Source organism: Stenella coeruleoalba (genome assembly GCF_951394435.1).
Source record: "Stenella coeruleoalba genome assembly, chromosome: 15".
Lineage (NCBI taxonomy): Eukaryota > Metazoa > Chordata > Mammalia > Artiodactyla > Delphinidae > Stenella > Stenella coeruleoalba.
Window position 1 is genome coordinate 61,570,775 of NC_137161.1, and position 25,518 is coordinate 61,596,292.

General features: G+C 41.9%; 2 protein-coding genes across 2 annotated transcripts in view; both read left to right on the top strand.

Annotated features, from left to right (window-relative positions):
* Positions 1 to 18,538, top strand: part of MPV17L (MPV17 mitochondrial inner membrane protein like) — a gene marked incomplete at its 5' end in the record, with an annotated part of 35,099 nt that extends 16,561 nt beyond the window's left edge. The window contains one exon of the mRNA XM_079946025.1: positions 18,412 to 18,538. Within this exon, the coding sequence (XP_079802151.1) occupies positions 18,412 to 18,531 (120 nt within the window). The 3' untranslated portion in view covers positions 18,532 to 18,538. The remainder of the gene's footprint in view (positions 1 to 18,411) is intronic.
* Positions 18,539 to 18,566: 28 nt separating this feature from the next.
* The window catches only part of BMERB1 (bMERB domain containing 1), a gene marked incomplete at its 5' end in the record, with an annotated part of 118,861 nt that continues 111,909 nt past the window's right edge, over positions 18,567 to 25,518 (top strand). Inside the window, one exon of the mRNA XM_079946023.1 lies at positions 18,567 to 18,672. Coding sequence (XP_079802149.1) covers positions 18,567 to 18,672 — 106 coding nt within the window. The remainder of the gene's footprint in view (positions 18,673 to 25,518) is intronic.

A 25,518-nucleotide genomic window follows, 5' to 3' on the forward strand; every position in this document is an offset into this window, starting at 1 on the left:
CCGAATTCTATCAAACATTTAGAGAAGAGCTAACACCCATCCTTCCCAAAGTCTTCAAAAAAATTGCAGAGGAAGGAGCAGTCCCAAAGTCATTCTATGAGGCCACCATCACCCTGATACCAAAACCAGACAAAGATGTCACAAAGAAAGAAAATTACAGACCAATATCACTGATGAATATAGATGCAAAAATCCTCAACAAAATACTAGCAAACAGAATCCAACAGCACATTAAAAGGATCATACACCATGATCAAGTAGGATTTATCCCAGGGATGCAAGGATTCTTCAATATATGCAAATCAATCAGTGTGGTACAACATATTAACAAATTGAAGGAGAAAAACCATATGATCATCTCAATAGATGCAGAGAAAGCTTTTGACAAAATTCAACACCGATTTATGATAAAAACTCTCCAGAAAGTAGGCATAGAGGGAACCTACCTCACCATAATAAAGGCCATATACGACAAACCCACAGCAAACATCATTCTCAATGGTGAAAAACTGAAAGCATTTCCTCTAAGATCAGGAACAAGACAAGGATGTCCACTGTCACCACTGTTATTCACCATAGTTTTGGAAGTCCTAGCCATGGCAATCAGAGAAGAAAAACAAATAAAAAGAATACAAATTGGAAAAGAAGAAGTTTGCAGATGACATGATACTATATATAGAGAATCCTAAAGATGCCACCAGAAAACTACTAGAGCTAATCAATGAATTTGGGAAAGCTGCAGGATACAAAATTAATGCACAGAAATCTCTTGCATTCCTATATACTAATGATGAAAAATCTGAAAGAGAAATTAAGGAAACAATCCTATTTACCATTGCATCAAAAAGAATAAAATACCTAGGAATAAACCTCCTTAGGGGGACAAAAGACCTGTATGCAGAAAAGTATAAGACACTGATGAAAGAAATTAAAGATGATACAAATAGATGGAGAGATATACCACGTTCTTGGATTGGAAGAATCAATATTGTGAAAATGACTATACTACCCAAAGCAATCTACAGATTCAATGCAATCCCTATCAAACTACCACTGGCATTTTTTACAGAACTAGAACAAAAAATCTTAAAATTTGTATGGAGACACAAAAGACCCCGAATAGCCAAAGCAGTCTTGAGGGGAAAAAGCGGAGCTGGAGGAATCAGACTCCCTGACTTCAGACTATACTACAAAGCTACAGTAATCAAGGCAATATGGTACTGACACAAAAACAGAAACATAGATCAATGGAACAAGATAGAAAGCCCAGAGATGAACCCACGCATCTGTGGTCAACTAATCTATGACAAAGGAGGCAAGGATATACAATGGAGAAAAGACAGTCTCTTCAATAAGTGGTGCTGGGAAAACTGGATAGCTACATGTAAAAGAATGAAATTAGAACACTTCCTAACACCATACACAAAAATAAACTCAAAATGGATTAAAGACCTAAATGTAAGACCGGACATCATAAAACTCTTAGAGGAAAATATAGGAAGAACACTCTTTGACATAAATCACAGCAAGATATTTTTTGATCCACCTCCTAGAGTAATGGAAATAAAAACAAAAACAAACAAATGGGACCTAATGAAACTTCAAAGCTTTTGCACAGCAAAGGAAACCATAAACAAGACGAAAAGACAACCCTCAGAAAGGGAGAAAATATTTGCAAATGAATCAATGGACAAAGGATTAATCTCCAAAATATATAAACAGCTCATGCAGCTTAATGATAAAAAAAAACCCAACCCAATCCAAAAGTGGGCAGAAGAGTTAAACAGACATTTCTTCAAAGAAGACATACAGATAGCCAAGAAGCACATGAGAAGTTGCTCAACATCACTAATTATTAGAGAAATGCAAATCAAAACTACAATGAGGTATCACCTCACACCAGTTAGAATGGGCATCATCAGGAAATCTACAAAAAACAAATGCTGGAGAGGGTGTGGAAAAAAGGGAACCCTCTTGCACTGTTGGTGGGAATGTAAATTGATACAGCCAGTATGGAGAACAGTATGGAGGTTCCTTAAAAAGCTAAAAATAGAATTACCATATGATCCAGCAATCCCACTACTGGGCATATACCCAGAGAAAACCATAATTCAAAAAGACACATTCACCCCAATGTTCATTGCAACACTATTTACAATAGCCAGGTCATGGAAGCAACCTAAATGCCCATCGACAGACGAATGGATAAAGAAGTTGTGGTACATATATACAATGGAATATTACTCAGCCATAAAAAAGGAATGAAATTGGGTCATTTGTTGTGATGTGGATGGATCTAGAGACTGTCATACAGAGTGAAGTAAGTCAGAAAGAGAAAAACAAATATCGTATATTAACGCATGTATGTGGAACCTAGAAAAATGGTACAGATGGACCGGTTTGCAGGGCAGAAATTGAGACACAGATGTAGAGCACAAACGTATGGACACCAAATGGGGAAGGCGGCGGGTGGGTGGGGGGGTGTGGTGTGATGAATTGGGCGATTGGGATTGACATGTATACACTGATGTGTATAAAATTGATGACTAATAAGAGCCTGCTGTATAAAAAAAATTAATTAAACAACAACAACAACAACAAAATCCAAATGTTTATTGAACTGAGTACCTACTCTAGTTTTAAAGTTGTTTTTCAAAGCCCAGTCCCCGACACCTTGCTACAAAGCCATCTCTGCCTGTTCTGGCTTTTGTTACACTTCTTTTCTCCTGACTCTGAGAGCATTTATAGTCTGTACCAGATAATTTAGCACTTTATTTTGTTTTATTCTCTATTATAAGCTATTTTGTATGTATTATATTTTCTCCCAATGAAATTGGAGCTCTTCCAAGTTAAGGGTTATATTTTATATTTCTTCTGTATCCCTCTAGCCCAATGCTTTGCCCAAAGGAGTTCAAGAAATACTGGTTGGTTGACTTCTGTGTAAATGAGTACTGACAATGGCACTAATTGCATTCATGCATAGAAACCCCCTGAAGTTGAAGAAAGTAGATTTCTTTGACTTTACTAACCAGTGTAATAAGTAATATACCATTAAAGCTCAAGCAAAGAGAGAAGGGAAGGCGGAGGCGGGAATTAAGATCGAGGGCAATGGTTCTCATCTGGGGATAATTTTTCTCTCCAGGTAGGGTTGCCAGATTTAGCAAATGAAAGTATAGGACACCCGGCTAAATTTGAATTTCAGACAAACATTGAACACTTTTTTTAGTATAATTATGTCCCAAATGTTGCACTTGGGGCATATGAATAAAAGTGATTTGTTGTTGATCTGAAACTTATATTTAAGTGGAAGTTCTGTATTCTATCTGGCAACCCTACACCCAGGGGATATTTGGCAATGTCTGGAGACATTTTTGGTTGTCACAGTGGGGTGGAGGGGAGAGGGTGTGCTACAGGCATCTGGTGGGTAGAGCCCATGGATGATTCTAAACGTCCTACGATGCACAGGACAGCTCCCACAAGAGAAAATAATCTGACTCCAGATGTCAATTGTACTAAGTTGAGAAACTGTTCTACAGGATATAAGGAAACTAGTTCCAGGTTATCTTACCTTTTGGGCACTGTAAGCACAGCAATTAGGGTCTTTGACCTTTGAAGGTTTATAAAGATGTTTAAAACTTGAAGTGTGTGTGTGTGTGTGTACACATATACATACATGCATATATACATAAATGTCTACACATACATAGGTATGGCTTCAAAATACAAAAAAAAACTCACAAAATTAAAATCAGTAAGTTTAAATCTCTTAAAAGAGAATATAATGTCGGCCAGTAATCTGCAACTCAATTCACATAATTATATCATCTATATTAAATGTGGGATGTGGGTGCATTTCAATATATTTGATACAATGTAGCGTAATCCTCTAAAACAAAGAGTAGAGTGTCTGGATTTTACAAAGGTTTAAAAGTAGTTCTGCTGAAGTCAGGCAGCATCCAAAATATTGTTTCTGGATGGGTTCCTGAAGGGAGAAGGACGAGGTTTTGAGATATGGAAGATGCTAGAATGTAAGGTCCACATGGAATATCCAAGGAAGACTTGAGTGAAAACCCAAGGCTGACAGGATAATCAAGGACAGAAATTAGAGGCAAGGGAGAAAAAAAGAAAAAGCTTTTCTGAATCATCATGAGTATGAAATAATTTGTTATATAGTGCTAAAGAAATCCTACCTTCTTATTCAGTTGTCACACCAGTAAGTCATCTCATGTCACTCTTCTGAGAATGAACCCTGGCAGTGGCTCTCCACCTCACTCTGAGGAACAACCAGGATTCTTATAGAAGCCTGGAGATCCTACCACACCTTCACCTTGACCCTCTGTTCTCAGTTCCTACCACTTCCCTCTCTGCCTCACATTCTCCAGGCACAGTCTTATTTAGGGTCTGTATTATTTATCTGTTGCTGTGTAACAAATTACCCCAAAGTGTAATTAAAAGAAAAAGCATACATTATCTCACAGAGTTTCTGTGGGTCAGGAATCTGGGAGTGGCTTAGCAGGGTGGTTGGAGCTCAGGATCTTCCATGAGGTTACAGTCAAGATGGCAGCTGGGGCTGCCGTCTGTGAAGACTTGACTGGGGCTGGAGGACCCGCTTCCAAACTCACTCACCTGGCTGTTGGCTGGAGACCTCAGTTCCTCACCACATGAACTTCTCCATTGGGCAGCTCCCAACACACCTTTCTGTAGAGTGAGATCCAAGAGAAAGAACACTCGAGAAAACACCAACACATGCCTTTTATGACTTAGTTTTCAAGTCACACACTTTCACTTCTGCCACACTCTCTTCTCCTCTCTTCTAAATTCAGCCCTCAAGGGCATGAACACCAGGAGGCAGGGGGTCACTGGGGGCCCTAATGGAGGCTGGATACTGTAGGATCCTTGCACTGGCTCTTCCCTATGATAATCTCATGGCCAACTTCCTCAACTCCTTCAATTCTTTGCTTAAATGTATCTTCTCAATAAGGTCTGCCCCTACCACCCTGGTTAAAATTGTCATTGGCCCCCCTTTCCTCTATACTCTCCCAATCCTCCTTACTCAGCTCTACTTTATTTTTCCATAGCTGTAACGTCGTCTTCTACTATCCTATATAGTTTATGTATTTATTATGTTTATTGTTTATTGCATGTTTCCACCCTTCTCTTCCCCCAAGCTCCAGGGAGGCAGGATTCTTTGTCTCTTTTGCTGACTGATGTATCCCAAGCTCCCAGAAAAACACCTGACCTACAATAGGTACTCAAGAGACATTTTTGATTGAATAACTGAAGACCATAAAGCAGAAACAGTTTATTTTTAAATTGCATTATTAGGAAATCCCTGGTGGTCCAGTGGCTAGGACTCCACACTTTCACTGCTGAGGGCCTGGGTTCAGTCCCTGGTCGGAGAACTAAGACCCTGCAAGTGTGCGGTGCGGCCAAAAAACAAAATTGTGTTATTTAGGATAGCCAAGATATGGAAGCTACCTAAGTGTCTATCAAGAGATGGATGGATAAAGAAGATGTGGTATGTTTATGGTGTGTATGGCAGTAGAATACTACTCAGCCATAAAAAGAGAATGAAATTTTGCCATTTGCAGCAACATGGATGGACTTGGAAGGCATTATGCTAAGTGAAATAAGTCAGATAGAGAAACACAAATACTGTATATCACTTATATGTGGAATCTAAACACCACTACAAACTAGTGAATATAACAGAAAAGAAGCAGACTCACAGATACAGAGAACAAACTAGTGGTTACCAGTTGGGGGTGTGCAATATAGGAGTGGGGGAGAGGGAGGTACAAACTATTGGGCGTAAGATAGGCTACAAGGATGAATTGTACAACATAGGGAATATAGTCAATATTTTGTAATAACTGTAAATGGAGTGTAACCTTTAACAATTGTATAAAAAATAATAAAAATTTTAAAATTGATTTAATTTCTCAATGTCTCAAATAGACAACTACAGCATGTATCAGAAACTCTTATCTCAAAAAGAAAACTGGAACCCAAGCAAGTTCAGACTTCCATAGGATAGAAGAAGACAGAAATGAGAGATGAACTAGGAGTCTTTTAACAGAGGCATGCAGGGGAGAATGGACAGATCTGGCCCACAAGAGTGCTTTATGGCAATCACAGTTTGAAGATGGGAAATTTCATATTAAAAACCTGGGTTTCTGGCATCTCCTGAAAAATCTACTTCCATCGGAGAGTTCACTGTAGACTTCACTCCCTACGTCTGACAACCTGCCCAATGTGTTCATTTCCATTACCCACCTGGCCCCTGAAGGCATTGAGTTTGCAATCCCCTTTTTGGATTGTACACTACACTGGTGTCATTGGCCAGATAACCACACACTAATTATAAGCTTAGTTGATAGAAACATAATACAACGTAGGGACATAGTACCGTGACATTTCTTGGATCTGTCCACTGGTAGAATGACGAACCTGTTGGTCAGAGATGGTCTGATTCCATCTTGCTCACTATTCAGCACGTTATATTAATAGTGTTAACATCTGATGTGGTACAGTGTGATTCAGCTTTTCTCTTGCACTTCTCCTGGCAACAACAAATGTTTCCCTTCTGAGTCAGCATTACCTAGATGCTACTGCTGACCAAAATTAGACCGTATATTTTCAACCACATAAATAAGAGCAATTCAAAGTGTTCTTAATATTGAGTATGTAGGTCATGTAATCAGCCTATGTTCATAGTTCCTGTGATCTGAGCCAGAGGCAGAAATACAGCAGCATGCTCTGCTATGCAAGCATCATTATATTATAATGAATAGGTAATATTAAATTGGGCTAATGAGTCATATTACCGTAATCCAATATTTCCCTTGTAAAGTCCCTGAGGTTTATACAAGGAAATCTTTTCTAGTAACAAGAAGAGTGGTTCTGAGGCATGTGCCTCTCAGCACCTGGGTCTTTATTTATTAGTTGTGTGATTCTGGGTAAGGAGCTTAACCTTTCACAGCCTCAATTTACTCAGGATTAAAAGAGATCACATTTGTGAAAGCTTGAAGGACAGCGCCTGGCACATAGTGGGATTAATCGATGTTAGTGTCTTTTTAATTGACATTGATTCTTAAGATCCACAAAATAATAGACTAGATCAGCCGTCCTCTTGAAACTTATTTTCCTATATAATATGGGATCATGTAGCGCATGCTCAAGCAACACTTCTTGAATAGATTTAAGGGGGAAAGAAAGAGGTTGATTTTCTTCTCTTCTACTCCCAAGCCAGGCAAAGCAGATAAAGACACTTCACTTAGTATTTCTTTTCTGAATTGACCCAAAATTAGAGCAGACCCCTAAAAATATATACTGAAATTTATTCCAATTTTAACCCCAGTCTGTAATTCAACTATATCCAGCTTGGTTATCTTATCAGTGTCGTGGACCAGCAACAGTGTATGTTTTCATATTCCCTTAAGTCATACGATCCTCTCTTTTTTCTTGTAATAATTTCTATAACTCTATCACATTGTATTTCCCATTCCAACTGTTAACATTAATTCAACAAATATTTACGCTATGTCCCAGGTGCTGTGCTAGGCATGAGGGACGCCTGAGCTGAGAAGGACCCCATTCTCTGTTTGCTTCTGGTCTAGTAGATAGACTTATAAGCAAATTACAGCTACCACTTACTGTGCGCCCACAAACTGCAGACAAGATTCTGTGCCACGCCCTTTGTATAATGTACTAATAGGTGTGGTGTAGTGAATAGTTGTCAGCTGTCTCTCCAGCATCCATTTTCCACCCTCCTTCCCTACAGCTCCCAGTTCCTGTTTGTAGATCCTCAGGGAGGGTGATTCCACTCCTGGCTCAAAGGATGGAGCACCTGACCAAGGTGAAGCCAATCAGTGCATTTCCTGCCTGTGGTTACAGTGATTGTTTCAGGGATGGCCATGTGACCTGCAGTGGTAGGCATTAGGAGAGAGATACTCCTAACTTTAGCTGGGAACACCAAACAAAGGCATTCTTATTTTCAGGTTGGGGTATTAATACAGATGTGAGTGCTAGAACTGATGTAACCTTTTTTTTTTTTTTTTTTTTTTTTTGCGGTACGCGGGCCTCTCACTGTTGTGGCCTCTCCCGTTGCGGAGCACAGGCTCCGGACGTACAGGCTCAGCAGCCATGGCTCACTGGCCCAGCCGCTCCGCGGCACGTGGGATCTTCCCGGACCGGGGCACGAACCCGTGTCCCCTGCATCCGCAGGCGGACTCGCATCCGCAGGCGGACTCTCAACCACTGCGCCACCAGGGAAGCCCGCTGTAACCATTTTTATTAGCATGAAGGGCACAGGAAGAGGAGTGTATCACTGAAAGAATCTCAGAGAAACCCTGATGATTTCTTAATCTCTACACTAGCCTATTTCAAAGCTTGCTTTACCTCTGGGCTTTTCTGTTTCAGTAGCTGATAGATTCTCTTCCTTGTTTAAACCACTGTGAATTAGGTTTCCTATTACTTGAAGGAAAGCATCTTGAAGGCTACACATGACCTCACAGTAGATGGCGCCTCCATTTTTATAACTGAGGAAGCAAAGGTACTTGTCTTCATCATCAACCCAATACATGGCAGAGCTATGATTTGAACTGAAGTTCGATTGGCTCCAAAACCCACACTTTCTATGATTGTAGAATTGCTTTCAGCATTTCCAGTGCAGTGTGATAAGTATATTAAAGATGTGGCAGTGACACAAAGGAAGAGATTGTTAATTCGTGTGTGTGTGTGTGTGTGTGTGTGTGTGTGTGTGTGTGAGTGATGTGGGCATGGAGATATTCAAGGAGAAGGAATAACATATGCAGAGGCATGGAGTGACTGGCTCATGGTATATGCTGAGTAAATGTTTTCTATTTCTTCTGACTTTATGCTTTTGAAAAGTTTATGTTGCCAGAGAATCTTAACTGGAGGGTACCAGTATCTCCATGGATCCTTCAAGATAACATAAAGGACTGAGAGTTACTTCCAAAAAGCTATCATTCTAAAGCAAAGTTGCACAGATTAATTCAAACATCCCTTCTGTACCATTCGCAGGAGCTGTGTCAACTCAGTGTGGCTACCTCATGCTCAGGTAACCTCAGGTAGCTCAGGGCAACAAGTCATGTCTCTTTAATATCTGGTTAGTCCATGCCCTCCTTTTGATTCCACTGTCATTTTTTGTTTCAAGACTTCATTGTTTCTCGTGTAAAGTCTTGCTACTCAAAGTGCAGTCCATGGACCAGCAGCCTTGACACCACTTGAGAACATCTAAGAATCTCAGACCCTCACCCCAGACCATCTGGATCAGAGGGTCCATTTTAACATGTTAAACTTTGGGAAGGGGCTTCCTGGTGGCACAGTGGTTAAGAATCCGCCTGCCAATGCAGGGGACAGAGGTTCAATCTCTGGTCCGGGAAGATCCCACATGCCGCGGAGCAACTAAGCCCGTGTGCCACAACTACTGAACCTGCGCTCTAGAGCCTGTGAGCCACAACTACTGAAGCCTGCACGCCTACAGCCCATGCTCTGCAACAAGAGAAGCCACCGCAATGAGAAGCCCGTGCACTGCAATGAAGAGTAGCCCCTGCTCACTGCAACTAAAGAAAGCCCACGCACAGCAATGAAGACCCAACACAACCAAAAATAAATAAATAAAAATAAAATAAATTTATTAAAAATAAAAAACTTTGGGAAGTACTTATGTATTTTACCACTAGAGTCTCTCAACTGATATCCCTACCTCTAGTTTTATGCCACCTCCACTCCTCCATCCCATTCTCCTTAGGACCATCAAATGACCTTTCAGGAGTAACACTGAATATATCTCTAGCCTGCTAAAAATCAGTGATGAAAATTATTGTCAGGGGTAGCGATCATTTGAGCGCAAATTAGTTCAATGGGAGTAGAAGTAGGGAGGAAGGGATAGTCTAGGTTGATGAATTCAGATGTACCTAGGCAATATCAGTAAGATTTATAGGACAAAATACACATTTTCTGGCTTGACTGACTGGCTGGAAGGAAACTTACCACCTGTGGAAGGTTTTGGAAGGAAGAGATTTAAACTGAGGTGCTTTGGTGACATTTATTCTAGCAGAGCTGTACAACAGAGAGATGCATATGCAGTCGTCCCTTGGTATCCCTGGGCTTTTGGTCCCAGGACCCCCTGGATACAACAGCCACAGATGCTCAAGTCCCTTACATCGAATGGTGCAGGTTTTGCTTATAATCTACACTCATCCTCCCGTATACTTTATTTTATTTATTTATTTAAAAAATAAATTTATTTATATATTTATTTTTGGCTGCATTGGGTCTTCATTGCTGCACGCAGGCTTTCTCTAGTTGTGGTGAGCGGGGGCTACTCTTCGTGGTGGCTTCTCTTGTTGCAGAGCGCAGGCTCTAGGCGCGCGGGCTTCAGTAGTTGTGGTGCGCAGGCTCAGTAGTTGTGGCTCACAGGCTCTAGAGCGCAGTCTCAGTAGTTGTGGCGTACGGGCTTTAGTTGCTCCGCGGCATGTGGGATCTTCCCGGACCAGGGCTTGAACCCGTGTCTCCTGCATTGGCAGGCGGATTCTTAAGTACTGTGCCACCAGGGAAGCCCCATCCTGTATACTTTAAATCATCTCTAAAGTACTTATAATACCTAATACAAGGTAAATGCTATGTAAATAGTTATAAATATAATGTAAATGCTATGTAAATAGTTGCCAATGAGCAGCAAATACAAGTTTTGCTTTTTGGAACTTTTTGGAATTATTTTCCCCCAAACATTTTTACTCTGTTGTTGGTTGAATCTGCAGATGTGAAACGCACAGATACAGAGGGCCGAATGTACACATCCGGAAATATAGATTTGTGAAATTTTAGCACCCTTTTACTCATTTTACTATTTAGGTTAACTCCTTTCCAGATAACCTCTAACCTGCATAGGTGATGATGGAAAATTGAAGAAATTACAATAAGATTGGGTCTGTACATGTGTAGTGAATATGGATAGGAAGCGAAGATTTTGTTCCCGGGATGGAGCACTGTTGTGGAGCATCCCATAAATATCGATCCCATGTGCAAAAGGATGCTACTGGATTAATTCTACATGAAACAGTCAGATTTAGACAACATCTAGAAGTTGTGTTACGATATGCTTGTGTTAAGTTATACACAAGTCGGGGAGCTTTTCACAAATGGACATTTCTTCTGTTTATTCAGTTCTTCATTCATTCAGCAATCATTTGCTGAGTACCATGTGCCGTTCAGTATTCCAGCTCTGATTATTTGAAAATGAATAGAACACATTTCCACTCCGTGGGTATACCCATGAAAACATGTGAATTCTAGTAAGTTGTAGTACACACTTCTGGTGAGTGTAAGTTAAGTACGGCATTTCTGGAGAACGGTTTAATAATAGTCATCAAATGCCTTTGACAATGTGCATATCCTTTGATTTAGCAATTTCACTTTAAGGAATTCATCCTAAGGAAATAAAGGACATCTACAAAGCTTTAACTGCAAGACTCTCCTCATGGTTTTCTTGATAATCTCAGGAAGTTGGGAATAACCTGATGGTCCTCAAAACGAAGGAGATTGCTTATGTAAATTACTCTGCAGGCAGCAGGAATCCAGTGGAAGCTTTTAAGCATAAGAGTGGCATTGCATGTGTATATGTGTGTGTGTATTTGTATGTGTGTTTTAAAGATAATTTTAGGGGACTTCCCTGGTGGCACAGTGGATTAAGCTCCGTGGTCTCAGTGCACGGGACCCAGGTTCGATCCCTGGTCAGGGAACTAGATCCCACATGCATGCTGCAGCTAAGGAGGCCACGTGCTACAACTAAGGAGCCAGGGAGCCACAACTAAGGAGCCCGCCTGCCTCAACTAAGACCTGGTGCAACCAAATAAATAAATAAATATTTTTAAAAAAGATATTTTTAGAAGCAATGTGGAGAATAGTCTCTAGTAGGGAAAAAACCCAGAAAAGATGTTTTTTTGCAATAGTCTGGGAAAAAGGTGTTGCAGCATTGAGCTAGAGCAGGGCAGTGGGAATGAAGAGGACAATTGGATTTTGGAGAGATTTCCAAGGTAGAATCAACAGGATTTGTTGACTGACTATGTGTAAAAAGAGTGTGGAATGTTTGAGAGTAAGGTACAGAGGCTAAATCTGAGATTTCTAATTGAGGTGGAGCAGGTTTGGGGGGAAATATAAGGAGTCTGATTTTGAACATGTTCAGGTTGAGGTTATAAATCCCTCTTCCTGGCTGTTGCCATGGTGATTCCTGGAGGAGAAAGGAAAGCTTTGAGAGGGGATGTGGGATTGTGGTTAAGTGTTTGGACTCTGAGACTGGCCGACTGAGACTGAGTGCAGGTGCTGCCACTTACTGGCAAACTACAACCTCTCTGTAGCTACAAACCCTGATCTCACAGGACAGAGATACAGAGTTAAGAAGGGTAAGTCTTGTAAAGTGCTTGGTACCAGTAACCACTCAATAAACATTGAAAAACAGAAAGCACCATAATAGAGTCCCCACATGCCCTGGGGAGTTTTTTTCAGACTCCCCCCACCACCACCCTCTTACAGGCATGTAGCATTGACCTCACTCCTAATAACTTCATGCCCCAGCACAGCCAAAACACATGATCCCACTCCTTGAGCACTTTGGGCAGAAGTACCAGCTCCCTGCTCTCCAACGGATGCAGGATTTCAGGTCCGAAGTCTTCGGCATGTTTCCTCAGCTTCTTTTCTCTCTTCTAAACCTCCTTTAAGAGGAATATACAGTGTGCTTTCTGGAACTCTCTTTAACTCTATTTTCTCTTCCAAACCCATTTTCCTCTTTTTATCAATTTCCCCAAGACTGCTGGATGTTTCTAAGAGGAGAGAAGGACGGGGGCTGGAGATGGAGATTGAACAGAAGATGGGTTTAACTAGGAAGAGGTGAAGAATGAGAAGAGGAGAAGATGAAAGGGATAAACACTGGGAACCTTAACTGAAGGGGGTGAGTGATGGAGAAAGAGCTTGTGAAGGAGACGAGAAGGGAGGACTGGAACAGCAGGAGTGGGAACCAAGAGGACAGGAGAGAGCATGTCCTGGAAACTGGGTACAGAGGGAGTTTGGAGTAGGGTCTGGTCCACAGCGTTATATATTTTTGGAGAGATTAAATAGGATGATGACTGGAAAGAAGCTATTGGATGTGACAAAAAATAGGCCATTACGAATCTTTAGAGCATTTTCAGGAGAATAGAGAGGAAGTGACTTGCCCAAGGTCATACCGCTAGTAAGTGGTGGAGCCAGGATGACAGAGCCCAAGTTTTTTTTATCACTCTGCTCTACAGGTAATATTCTTTACATGCCTACTAACATGTCCCAAGTGTGTCTTGTGTTTATGTGGGTTGGAAACTGATGATATGTTATTTTATTATAGAAATGAAACACTAAAACCCCAGATCTGCTTTATGAAAGTGATGCCTTCTTAAGACATTGATCACTGACTTTACAAATGGAACACACCAAAAAAAACACATAAAATAAAAATAAAAAATAAACAAATGAAACAAACCAACAAAACACCCCAGTTTTGATGAGAGAAGAGAGCTGTACTAATCCCAACTCTGCCTGATGAAAGTGTACGGTTCTGCTTTGGAGTCTGCCTTGCAAGCATAAGTGACAACTTCTTTGCAGAGCAGTTGACATGGGGTAGGCTCCTGGACTGTGCAGGAGGCATGCAACCTGGTCCAGTTTTTGCATTTTCCAGTCCTTTTCTGTGAATCTCTTTCACTGCTTCCTGAAACTCCTCATCTGTGGAACTCCAAGATATCTGCTAACCATCAATTTAGGAACGTGTTAATACTGGATAACACTGATCTCCCTGGAAGAGTCTGTAAAATTAGGAATATTATTATGACAAATGTAATGACTTCATAGAGTTGCATATTCTGGGATTTATGTAAGGATGACCTTGATAACTTGATGACTACAGCACAGCACGGAAGCCAACTTTTAACTTCAAGTATTGGCAGCAGTGATGAAATTAACAGAATAAATGACATTTATTGAATATTTATTCTGTGCCATGTGCTGTACTAAGCATGTTTCATAATTAACCCCATTTTACAGGAAAGGAAACTATTTCTTGGACAGCCTCCATAGTTGGTTTAAGGTAAATAGCTTCCAATCATGGAGTCATGATCTCACTCAAGCATCCTGACTTCCATCTATGGCCCTAACCTCTAGAACTTTTTCTTCTGAATCTTAAAATTAATGTTTCTTCTCATGCAAATCATAGTTTCTGGAATTCCCACATTCTAGAAGCAACACTTCTTATATTTCTTTGAGACACGGGGAGATTTTTTTTTTCCCTCTGCATTAGGCTTTTCATTGAAACACAGATGAATTCTTTTTCTTTTCCCAGTTTTTTTTTTGAACTTCTGAATTTTATTTTATTTATTTTTTATACAGCAGGTTCTTATTAGTTATCCATTTTATACATATTAGTGTATGTATGTCAGTCCCAATTCATCCCCCGCCCCCCCACTTTCCCCCCTTGGTGTCCATACGTTTGTTCTCTACAGACACACAGATCAATTCTTCTCTGGCTATTCCACTGTTTCTATAATCAGGGTGTGTGACTGACAGGATGTGATTCAGTTGGAATACAAGGTATAATGCCATACTGATTATGGGGGGCATTCCACTTAAATGGCTAGTAACGTCTTTCCCTGAAATATTCAAAGAATGTTTTCCAGGAATCAAAGAGAGACAAGGCTGATAAATGATATGCTTTAATAAAAAATGATCTATTAGGAGAAATTGGGGCCATTAGGGGAGGGACCCATTTTGTGAGAGTAAAAATAGCTTGAACAATATCAGTGCATCTCCACACCCACATTTTCCCCCTTTCTCCATGATTTAAACTGGAATGAAAGACATATCATGGGAATGGGAAATGATCCTTCTGATGTTCTTTCATGAATATGTTTGCATTGCAGTTGAAACTTTTACTATCTCTCCAGATATAGAAGCATCGCTGTAGTCCTACTAACATATAGCCTATATACTAGTAGCAAAATGGCTAATTCACTAAAACCCCAGGATAATGCTGGCCAAGGTACATATTAAGTGGGAGACAGAAGGGTTGGCGGGGGTGGGCTGATGGGTGGGGAGGTGTTTGCCTAGCCTAATTTTTCTGAATCGGGCCGTGTAATTGAGCCACTAACTGGGGAATCACTGTCCTGGAATCACTGTCATTGTTTTGGAAATTCCAGTTGCCACAGGACCTCAAGTGACATCCATCAACACACAAGCTGATGGGGGAAGAATGGATCGGGGGTATGGGATTAGCAGATGCAAACGATTACATATGGAATGCATAAACAACAAGGTCTTTATGTTTAGCACAGGAAACTATATTCAATATCCTGTAATAAACCATAATGGAAAAGAACATGAAAAACACACACACACACAAGCTAGAATGGACAGCCACCATCAGGTAATGCCAAACCCCAGGTAGGACCAGGACAGATTTGGATTGTGTGGCCAGACCCCTGGAATTCCCTGCTGGCTGGCTGCACAGGCTGGCCTTAGTCTCCATTAACCTTATGATAATGTGTTGCGATTTAAATGGTTAAATTCCATTCAATTTAATTTTTTTTGTTAATAGCTTTATTGAGATATAATTCATATACTATTCAAATCACCCTTTTAAAGATACATATTCAAAGGTTTTTAGTATATTACTAGAGTTATGCAACCATCATCACAATTTTAGAACATTTTCACCAAAAGGAAACCCTGTAATCTTTAGCAGTCCCTGCCTTCGCCTATTTTCCTCCACCCCCAGCCCTAAGCAACCACTAACCTACTTTCTTTCTCTGTTGATTTGCTATAATGTTTTCTCTGTAGATAAAGAATCTAGACAGTTTATATAAATGGGATCATATAACTTATGGTCTATTGTGACTGGTGTCTTTCACTTAGCATAGCGTTTTCAAGATTTAACTGTGTTGCAACATGTATCAGTACTTCATCCCTCATTATTACCAAGTAACATTCCCCTGTAGGAATATACCACATTTTATTTATTCATTCATCAGTTGATGGACATTTGGGTTGTTTTCACTTTTTTGGCTATTGTGAATAATGCTGCTGTGAGCATTTGTTCAAACAAGTTTTTGTGTGGATGTATCTTTCATTTCTTGTGGGTCTATACCGAGGAGTAGAATTGCTGGGTCATGTGATAACTGTGTTTACCCTTTTGAGAAAATGCCAGACTGTCTTCCAAAGTGGCTGCACCATTGTACATTTCCACCAGTAATGTATGAGGGTTCCAGTTTCTCCACTCAGTGTTGTTGTTGTTGTTGTTTTAATTTATTTATTTTTGGCTGTGTTGGGTCTTCGTTGCTGTGCGCAGGCTTTCTCTAGTTGTGGTGAGCAGGGTCTACTCATCATTGCAGTGTGCGGGCTTCTCATTGCGGTGGCTTCTGTTGTTGCAGAGCATGGGCTCTAGGTACGCGGGCTTCAGTAGTTGCGGCATGTGGGCTTAGTAGCTGTGGCTCACAGGCTCTAGAGCGCTGGCTCAGTAGTTGTGGTGCATGGGCTTAGTTGCTCCGCGGCATGTGGGATCTTCCCGGACCAGGGTTTGAATCCGTGTCCCCTGCTCTGGCAGGCGGATTCTTAACCATTGTGCCACCAGGGAAGTCCCTATTACCTTAATTTATGCTCTTATTATTATTTTTCTACTTCACTTAGGTTTTATCTCTTCTTTTCTCTTGTAGTCTTTTCAGTTGAATACAATGATTTTTTTTTAACCAGTTCAACTAGTTTTAAGTGTATAGCTCAGTGGTATTAAATACATTCACATTGTTGTGCATCCATTACCCCCATCCACCCCCAAAACTCTTTTCATCTTGAAATACTGCAAATCTATACCCATTAAACAAAAACTCCGCATTCTTCCCTCCCCTTAGCCCTCAGCAACCACCATTCTACTTTCTGTTCCTGTGATTTTCACTACTCTAGGCACATCACATAAGTGGAATTGTACAGTGTTTGTCTTTTTGTGACTGGTTTATTTCACTTAGCATTATGTCCTCAAGTTTCATCCATGTTGTAGCATATTGCAGAATCCCCTTCCTTTTTAAAGGCTGAATAGTATTCCACTGTATGGAAAGACCACATTTTGCTTACCTATTCATCCTAACCCATTTATTTTTAGACTTACATTTTTAAATGCATGCATTTAAGGCTATGCATTTACTTACATCAAAACTTACAAGTTTTGATATGTGATACTCTCATGACTATCGAGGTCTAAATATTTAAAAGTTTTCATTGTTATCTCCTTTTTCTCTCATGAGCTATTTAGAAGTACTTTCCTGATCATAAATTTTTGAAGCCTCTTGCTGCTGGTTGATAAATCATTTTCTTAAAGCCTTTTCATACCTCCACAAGCTGTGTGGATACTTGCCCCAGATGATGTCTTAAGAATAACAACAAACAACAAATGAACAACACATGTCCTATAGAGCTTCTCCCCCAGCCCAGTACAAAACTACATACCTGTGCAGTCAAGAAGGTCAGTACAATAAAGAGGCTAAGTCTGGATTCAAGTGCTGACCAGACCACTTGGTAAGTGTGGGAATTTGGGCAAATAACTTAATCTTGCTGCACCTCAGTTTCATCTTCTATAAAACAAAGCTAACAAAACAGTATCTGTTTCACAGAGTTATTGGGGAGTGTTTAGCACCTAGCCATCATTCAATAAATAGTACTATTTTAAAAATCAGTCTAGCTGCTGATTTTACCTTGTACTTTTAATGCTGCTGTGCTTTGTTGGTTAAGATAAACCTCTGGGTTTCTGGAAAGTAAAGACCCATGTTCCAAATAGCTTTGTTATACTTGTGTCCAAAATAGTTTCATGTCTCTCTGAAGTTCATGCAAACACATACAGAGTGGACACAGGCACCGGCAGACAAGACTGTCCCATTTTATATTCAAATTCAAATTCAAAATACACACAGATGCAAACGACAGAGATTGTCACAAAAACGCACTCAGCCAAGCCCAGAACCCACAGATCCAGGTCCACACTCACGCTTCTGTAACACTCGCCACAAAGATGGATCCATTGCCCCCAGATAGAGATGCTCTCACAAATCCCACTCAAAACCTAGCAGCACGCTGATGTCACAAGCCCCAGTATGGGCTGCTGCCTTGTTTTTACTTCCTTTGTGATGGTTCTGTTTTAGTTGTTTTGTTGTTCTTCGTAGAGTTATCACCTACCCTCTTTTCTGTCTACCCAGCCCCCAAGCTCCCCGCCCCAAGCCTCCATTGCGCATGCGTCCTCATCCTTTTTTTTCTCTCTCTCTCTCTCTCTCTCTCTCTCTCTCTCCCTCTCTCCCCCTCCTCCCCCCCCCCCCAACACTCCTGTACCAGTCGGCTGTCCCCGGCCCTGGCGGCGGAAGAGATGGAGCAACGTCACGAGCGCCCGGCCCCTTAAGACGCTGCTGGCTGGAGCCGCCTCCCTCCCTGCAACCCGCAGCGGAGATGGAGTAAAGGGAGACCCGTCGACCTGCCCGCGGAGATCAGCGATGGAGTTAAAGCAATCTTTGTCCATCCATCTGGAAGCTGAGAAGCCTTTGAGGCGCTATGGGGCGGTGGAGGAGACGGCGTGGAAAGCGGAGGGACTGGGGAGAAGTGAGTATTCGGGCGGGGGGTGGGACAGTTGGGGATCCGTGCGCTGGAGCGGGTGGTCGCGGGAGCGCGGGGTTGGTAGGGAGCGGACCGAGGGAGGCGCCCCCGCAGCGGGGCTTTCAGCGCTGCGGGGATGCGCTGCGCTGCGCTGCGACGCTCTCTCCCTCGAACAAAAGCCTCCGGGTTGGGCTTCACCGGGAGGCTCGGGAATCTCCAGGCAGCTGAGCCGGGAGTCTGGGGTGGACTCGGGAGTCCCGGATCCAAGCTCGCAGCCGGTCTTGGAAAGTAGGGTCTTTCCCGCAGCCGAGGGAGGAGGGTCTTTTCTCCACCGGGATGCACTAGGACGCTGGAGCCTTTGGACCATCCTGGAAAGCGCCCACGTCTCTGGAGAGGGGGGAGTGTCCGCTGGGTTTCTGCTTTTGCTTCTCCCCCGGCGTGAGGTTCAGGGCACACCTGAAATTCCCAGCGTTTCTTCTCCTGCCTTCTCCAGGGTCGCGAGTGGGAGGGAAAGGATTAGGGGAAGGTTAACCCTGTGCACGCCCTTCTTTCTCTCTTGACTCAAAGTCTCTGGTTTGGGTACAGTCCTAGAAGGCAGTTCTGAAATGGACAGACTGTATTTGCTACTTCTCTCTACGGTATTTTGGGGTCAACAACATTAACAAATAAACTAAGGATTGTTTGTTTTTAATGAATAGGATGCAGTAGTTGAAACTCCTGCTCTCAAAGTATAGAGGCAGCTGCAGGGGTCCCAGCGTCACCAGCCCTCCCTGCAAACCCCGGGCGCTTAGCAGTCCCCTGCCCTTGCACTGCTTGCTTTAGCTCCGTACCTCCATCCGGGCTGGGAAGGGCCGTCTCGCCCTTCACAAGGACCCTCAGCTTCCTGCCTTGGCGCTGAGCTATGTTGGACCGAAGTATTGTGAATATGCTCTTTTCCTGTCTTCACCTGGTAGAAGATTGTGTGTGTGTGTGCTTTCTCCATACCTGTAATTACAAATTAAGAAGATCTTTTTAGAATGGCTCAACTGTACTCTGGTTTTCATGGGTTCAAGTAGAAATCACAGTCAAATGTCTTAGTTCTGCACCTGGAAACCAGAGTGTGTCCAGCCTCTCTCCTTTTCTTTTCTTTCTCCTTTTAAAATATGGGTCCTTCCTTCCGTTTCATCCTTTCAAAACCCTTTGGCTTTGGTACTTTAACATGACATGAGGGCTGAGGGTCTCTGGTCTTCCTGCAAGCTCAAAATAATACCCACAATGGCTGCCTTTTGTTGATAGATTGCCATGTATTAGGTCTTGCCTGTGCTAAGAACTTTAAATGCATCCTCTCATTCAATCCCTGGAACAGCCTCCTTGAGGGGAATATTATGACTTATGACTCCCCTTACATAGATGGAAAAATTGGGGCTTGCTAGGTGAGGTGATTTAAGTGGCAGAGTCAGGATTTGAACTCAGGTTTGTTGGGCCCCTGCACCCCTCTCTGCTTTTAACCTGAAGGTGTATTGCTTTCACATTTTCAGGAAGCTTTCTAAATCTGTTGAGAGTCCCAGAACACATTCAGTGATTTTAAGTATGTGGCAGCCTGTTGGTCTCTGGAGTTCACGGTGGCCTTGAAAGACTACTGGGTCTGTGCAGAATAGAAGCCCTGGGTTTGAATCCTGGCTCTGCCCCCTTGCTGACATGTGACTGAATTTATAACTAGTCACATTTTTTTTAAGCCTCACTCTGCCTCTGTTCTCTGAAAGGGAGATGATAATAATACATACCTTATGGCTTAATTGTGAACATTCAATAAGATGATGTAGGTAGAGCTCAAGGTAAGTGCTGAATATATTGGCTGCTTCCATTATTTTGTTACTACATCTGTAGAAAGAACCTGTTTTTATCCTTTGCAAAGAATTACATAAATCAACACTATGGACTAAAGCTGCAATGTTGGCCAGGTCCCTAGTAATTCTCTTATGTTTTTTTATGTTCTCACCACTTTATTAGGAAAAATTTCAAGCATACAGAAAAATTGCAGTGAAAACCTGATTTATAGCATTTTTGCTCCTGAAATTTTTGTACTGCTAAGTCTTAGGCTGCAAACTGTTAAAAGGTTGGCGGAAAGGCTTTCTTATCCTCTCTCTTCCAAACCAACAAAGATTCTCACTCTTGCTTCCCATTCAGATGCAAGACCACAGTTTCTGATCTGCTTTTGGTGTGGATCCCCAAATCTTTTTTTTTCTTTCATTTTTACCTATTCAAATTCAAAATCTTCTTAAAGCACTGATCCAGAGTTTCACTTTTTTTTTTTTTCAGAGTTTCACTTTTGAATCTAGACTTTTGATCTCTAGACTCTTGTCTGCAGCCTAACTTTTTTTTTTTTTTTAAGTGGACTTTTTTTTCTTTTTGGACTCTCTCTCAACTCCCAGGGGATCTGTGGATCCATCCCATAACATCTGGGGCCTCCACTTATTTATTAATGAAGTGTGAAAATTAGTACTATTGATTCTGTGGCATAATAATTGTCAAGCCAATGTCGCTATGCAGGAAATGCTGGAGAAAAAGAGAGGCCCATTAAAAAGAAGACACTCTCTGTTTAACTTTTACACATATTTAAATATTTTATGTTAAACACTGAGTAGGTGTTACTTAAAAAGACTTGAAAAGGGGAAAAAGATTGCAAAACTGGTCATTTTCAGTTAAGGTTGTATTAACCATTCTCTTTAATGTTAGCTAGAGTTTCTAGGTAGAAGATATAAATAGTATAGTAGCTAAGAATGAGAGTTTTGAAATCAGGTGACATGGATCCAAACCAGCTCTAACACCTTGTTGCTTTGTCACCCTGGGAAAATTGCTGAACCGTTCTTTAAGTTAGCTGTCTCATCTATAAAATGGGGATATGTTGGTTTGAACCCTTGGGAACTTGCCAGCTGAAATCTGAAACTGGTCCCGTACTCAGAGGGCAAGAAGAGGCCAAAGAAAGAGACAGCCACTCCAGATTGGTAGGTGGCAGGTTTAGCAACAAGAGAACTTACATATGAGGCTTGTATTGGGCGCCACAAGATCTCTGCACCGGCCCGCCAGAATCTCAACAGTTTACATAGAGGCCTTAATGGGGTTCAGTGGTGTATCCCATCCTGATGGTCTCAACAACATCCTACTCTCTCAAAGCCGCATCCTTGAACTGGCTCCTAGTGCAAGAAGAATGGGTGGAATATACATTTCAAGGACGGGAGGGGTGAGGAGCCTCCGATGACCCCAGTCCTGCTCAAGAGTCAGCTGGCAGTTCCATCCTCTCAGTGACATCTTCCAACAGGATAGTAAGGACCACTTCAGGCTGTTGGGAGGATTAAATGAGATAATGTATATAATGCATTTAGCACAGTGCTTGACATACAGTAAGCACTCAATCCATGCTGAATGGTTGTCACAATAGGGCAGGGGTCCCCAACCCCGGGCCATGGACCGGTATCAGCCTGTGGCCTGTTAGGAACCAGGCCATACAGCAGGAGGTGAGCAGCGGGCAGGTGAGCGAAGCATCATCGGTATTTACAGACTCTCCCTATCATTGCACTACCGCCTGAGCTCCGCCTCCTGTCAGGTCAGCTGCGGCATTAGATTCTCATAGGAGCTCGAACCCTACCGTGAACTGCGCATGCGAGGGATCTAGGTTGCGCGCTCCTTATGAGAATCTAATGCCTGATGATCTGAGGTGGAGCTGAGGTGGTGATGCCAGCGCTGGGGAGCGGCTGCAAATACAGATTATCATTAGCAGAGAGGTTTGCCTGCACAGAGACCATAACAAATCAATTGCTTGCAGACTCATATCAAAACCTTATCAGTGAGTGGCAAGTGAAAACAAGCTCAGGGCTCCCACTGATTCTGTATTATGGTGAGTTGTATAATTATTTCATTATATATTACAATGTAATAATAATAGAAGTAAAGTGCGCAGTAAATGTAATGCCCATGAATCATCCTGAAACCGTCCCCCCACCCCCGGTCCGTGGAAAAATTGTCTTCCACGAAACCGGTCCCTGGTGCCAAAAAAGGTTGGGGACCACAGCAATAGGACATAAGAGGATGGTGCCCAATAGCATTGGAGGAGATTATTCCAGCCTGCCAGTTTTTCCTTGCGTGCATTTCTTTGTAAGTTCCAGGTAATGATTGTGTAGATACCACCTTCTTCCTTATGGTAAGGTGTAGGAAACGGCTTTTGCACCCTTGGAAACCACCTAGTATTTTCTCCTTTGAGAAAGAGTCTAAGGAATTGATCCCATCCACTTATTCTTTTTTTTTTTAATACACTTATTTATTTATTTTTGGCTGCGTTGGGTCTTCATTGCTGTGCATGGGCTTTCTCTAGTTGCGGTGATCAGGGGGGCTACTCTTTGTTGTGGTGCACGGGCTTCTCATTGCGGTGGCTTCTCCTTGCGGAGCACGGGCTCTAGGCATGCGGGCTTCAGTAGTTGTGGCACACGGGCTTCAGTAGTTGTGGCTCGCGGGCTCTAGAGCACAGGCTCAGTAGTTGCGGCGCACGGGCTCAGTTGCTCCGTGTCATGTGGGATCTTCCCGGCCCAGGGCTCGAACCCGTGTCCCCTGCATTGGCAGGTGGATTCTTAACCACTGCGCCACCAGGAAAGCCCTCCCATCCACTTCTGACAACATTTTTCCACTAGAAGTGAGTAGGTTTTTTGTTTTTTTTTACTCAGTTGGAAAATGCATAGTGACATTTCAGTGTGGTTAGATATATAAAAGTATTGCTTTCAACCAACTGTAATTAATTAGGGGAGACACAAAGACAAGGTGCCTTTTGACAAAGCACAGAGCTTTTTAAAAGCACAGTTGTCGGTGGTCATGGCCGTTTCTTGAAAGATTTGAGTGTGCCTTAAAGGATGATCAAGATTTTGGACAGGGGAGGTGGGGGATGGTGGCACAGCGGGTAGGAGATGCCAGGAGAGATAACAGCATTGGCAAAAGCGTAGAGGTGGAAATAAATGTGCTTATGAGTAGGAGATTGGAATAAAGTGGAAAGCTCAAACGATAATCTTTCTATAAGCCCAGGAGAGATGACAATTATTTAAAAATCCAAGGGTGTGTGCCGACTGGCAAACAGATCATTAAACTGGCCAATGTTTCATGTTTAATAAACAGTGTGGAGACTGAAAAATATGAATTGCCGGCAATGTATATTATAGATACTTGGGAAAGAATTTGTGTTACTTTCATCTATTTGATTAAATATGCTAATTTTATTATTTCAGTTTTGTTTTAGTCTTATTTCTCTTTTCTTATTACAGAAGTAGTACATGCACTTTATAAAGAATTCAAACTCATCTGAAATATAAAAATAAAAAGTGAAAAATTCCCATAATCTGCTCCCCCTTCCCCATTTATTCATTCAATAAATAGGTATTAACTGCTTTATAAGTGCCAGGCAGTGTTCTAGGGGCTCAGACACAGTGTGGGGCAAGACAGGCAAGGTTCCTGCCTGCATGGAGCTTCTATTCAAGGGGAAAGCAGGAAGTGGGCTGGGAGTGAAGGTGACAGACAATACATAAGCAAATAAATAATGTCGTTCAGATGATGATGTGTTATATGGGAATTAATAGGGGAGGGATATTTCCCGTCTAGTGGTCAGGAAATGCTTTCCTAAGGAGGTGACACTTTGCCATGTAAATGTCAAGGATCCAAGAAGCAAATGCAAAGGGCCTTGGTATGTTAGAGGAAGAGACAGAAGGCCAGGGTGGCTGGAACCGGGAGGGTCAGGGTAGAGAGAGGAGATAAATCAGCAAGGAGCCAGACTGGGTAGGACCTTGTAGGTTGTGATTAAAAAAAAGAAAGTACAGATTTTATTCTTGTTGTAGAAGCTGCTGCTGATTGTCTAGCTTAACTAACATGAGCTGGTTTTTGTTTTTAAAAGGTCACATCGGCTACTAGATGAAGAATCAGACCATGGGGCAAGTGGTGATCGATGTAATCACTGTTCGCTGTAGTCTCAGGGTCCTTCCTAATCAATCCCATTTTGGATAAGTGGTAGGAATTTCCTTAGTGTGAAAGGAGTGACAAGGGTAAAGGCAACATGGACCACCTTTTGGGAGACTGAGCATCGGGTTAATGTTTAGGAGGTGTGCTAGTCTCTGCAGTCTCCCTGGAGAGGCAGCTGACTGTGTAACTTTATTGCAGGAACCATAATAGCAGGAAGGCAAAGATGATGAATATGATATTATCTTGTATGTCCTTTGAACAAAACCAATTATTTACATAGCTCTGTTTATTCGGTATTCTAAGTTTCATTTTTGCAAGCGTTTCCTTCTTATATGTGCATTGAAGGAAAAATCAGTTATGCCTATTCTTGGTCTTGGATTAATTATTAAACACTTATTAATAATAATAGTAGTTAGTGAGCCTTAGCTATGAACCGGAGCTTATTAAATTCTAACAACTCTATTAGGTCAGCAGATAATTATGCCCCTTTCATAGATGGGGAAACTGAGGCTTAAGGAGGTTAAGAAAGCTGAAGGCCACGAAGCTAGTGAATGGTAGAGCTGGAGCCTGATTCTAGCTCTCTTTGACTCTAGATATTCCTAGTCAGTGTCTGTTATTCGTGGCACCGCGCTAGATGTTGCAGAGATTAGAGATGAAATAAGACACAGCCCCTACTCTGAGGAAGCTTACAGATTTGAGGAAGGGGAGCACAGATGTGAAGAACATCATGATATATATTATAAACCGGTATAAACAGTATGAAATAGATGCTAAATGAAGGTACAAGTGGGAAACGAGCAGAAGAAGAGATTGGCTCTTCCTGGGGGCTCCAGCATGACAGTAGGAGGAGTGTTTGCACTGGACCTGAAGGCTGAGCAGGGT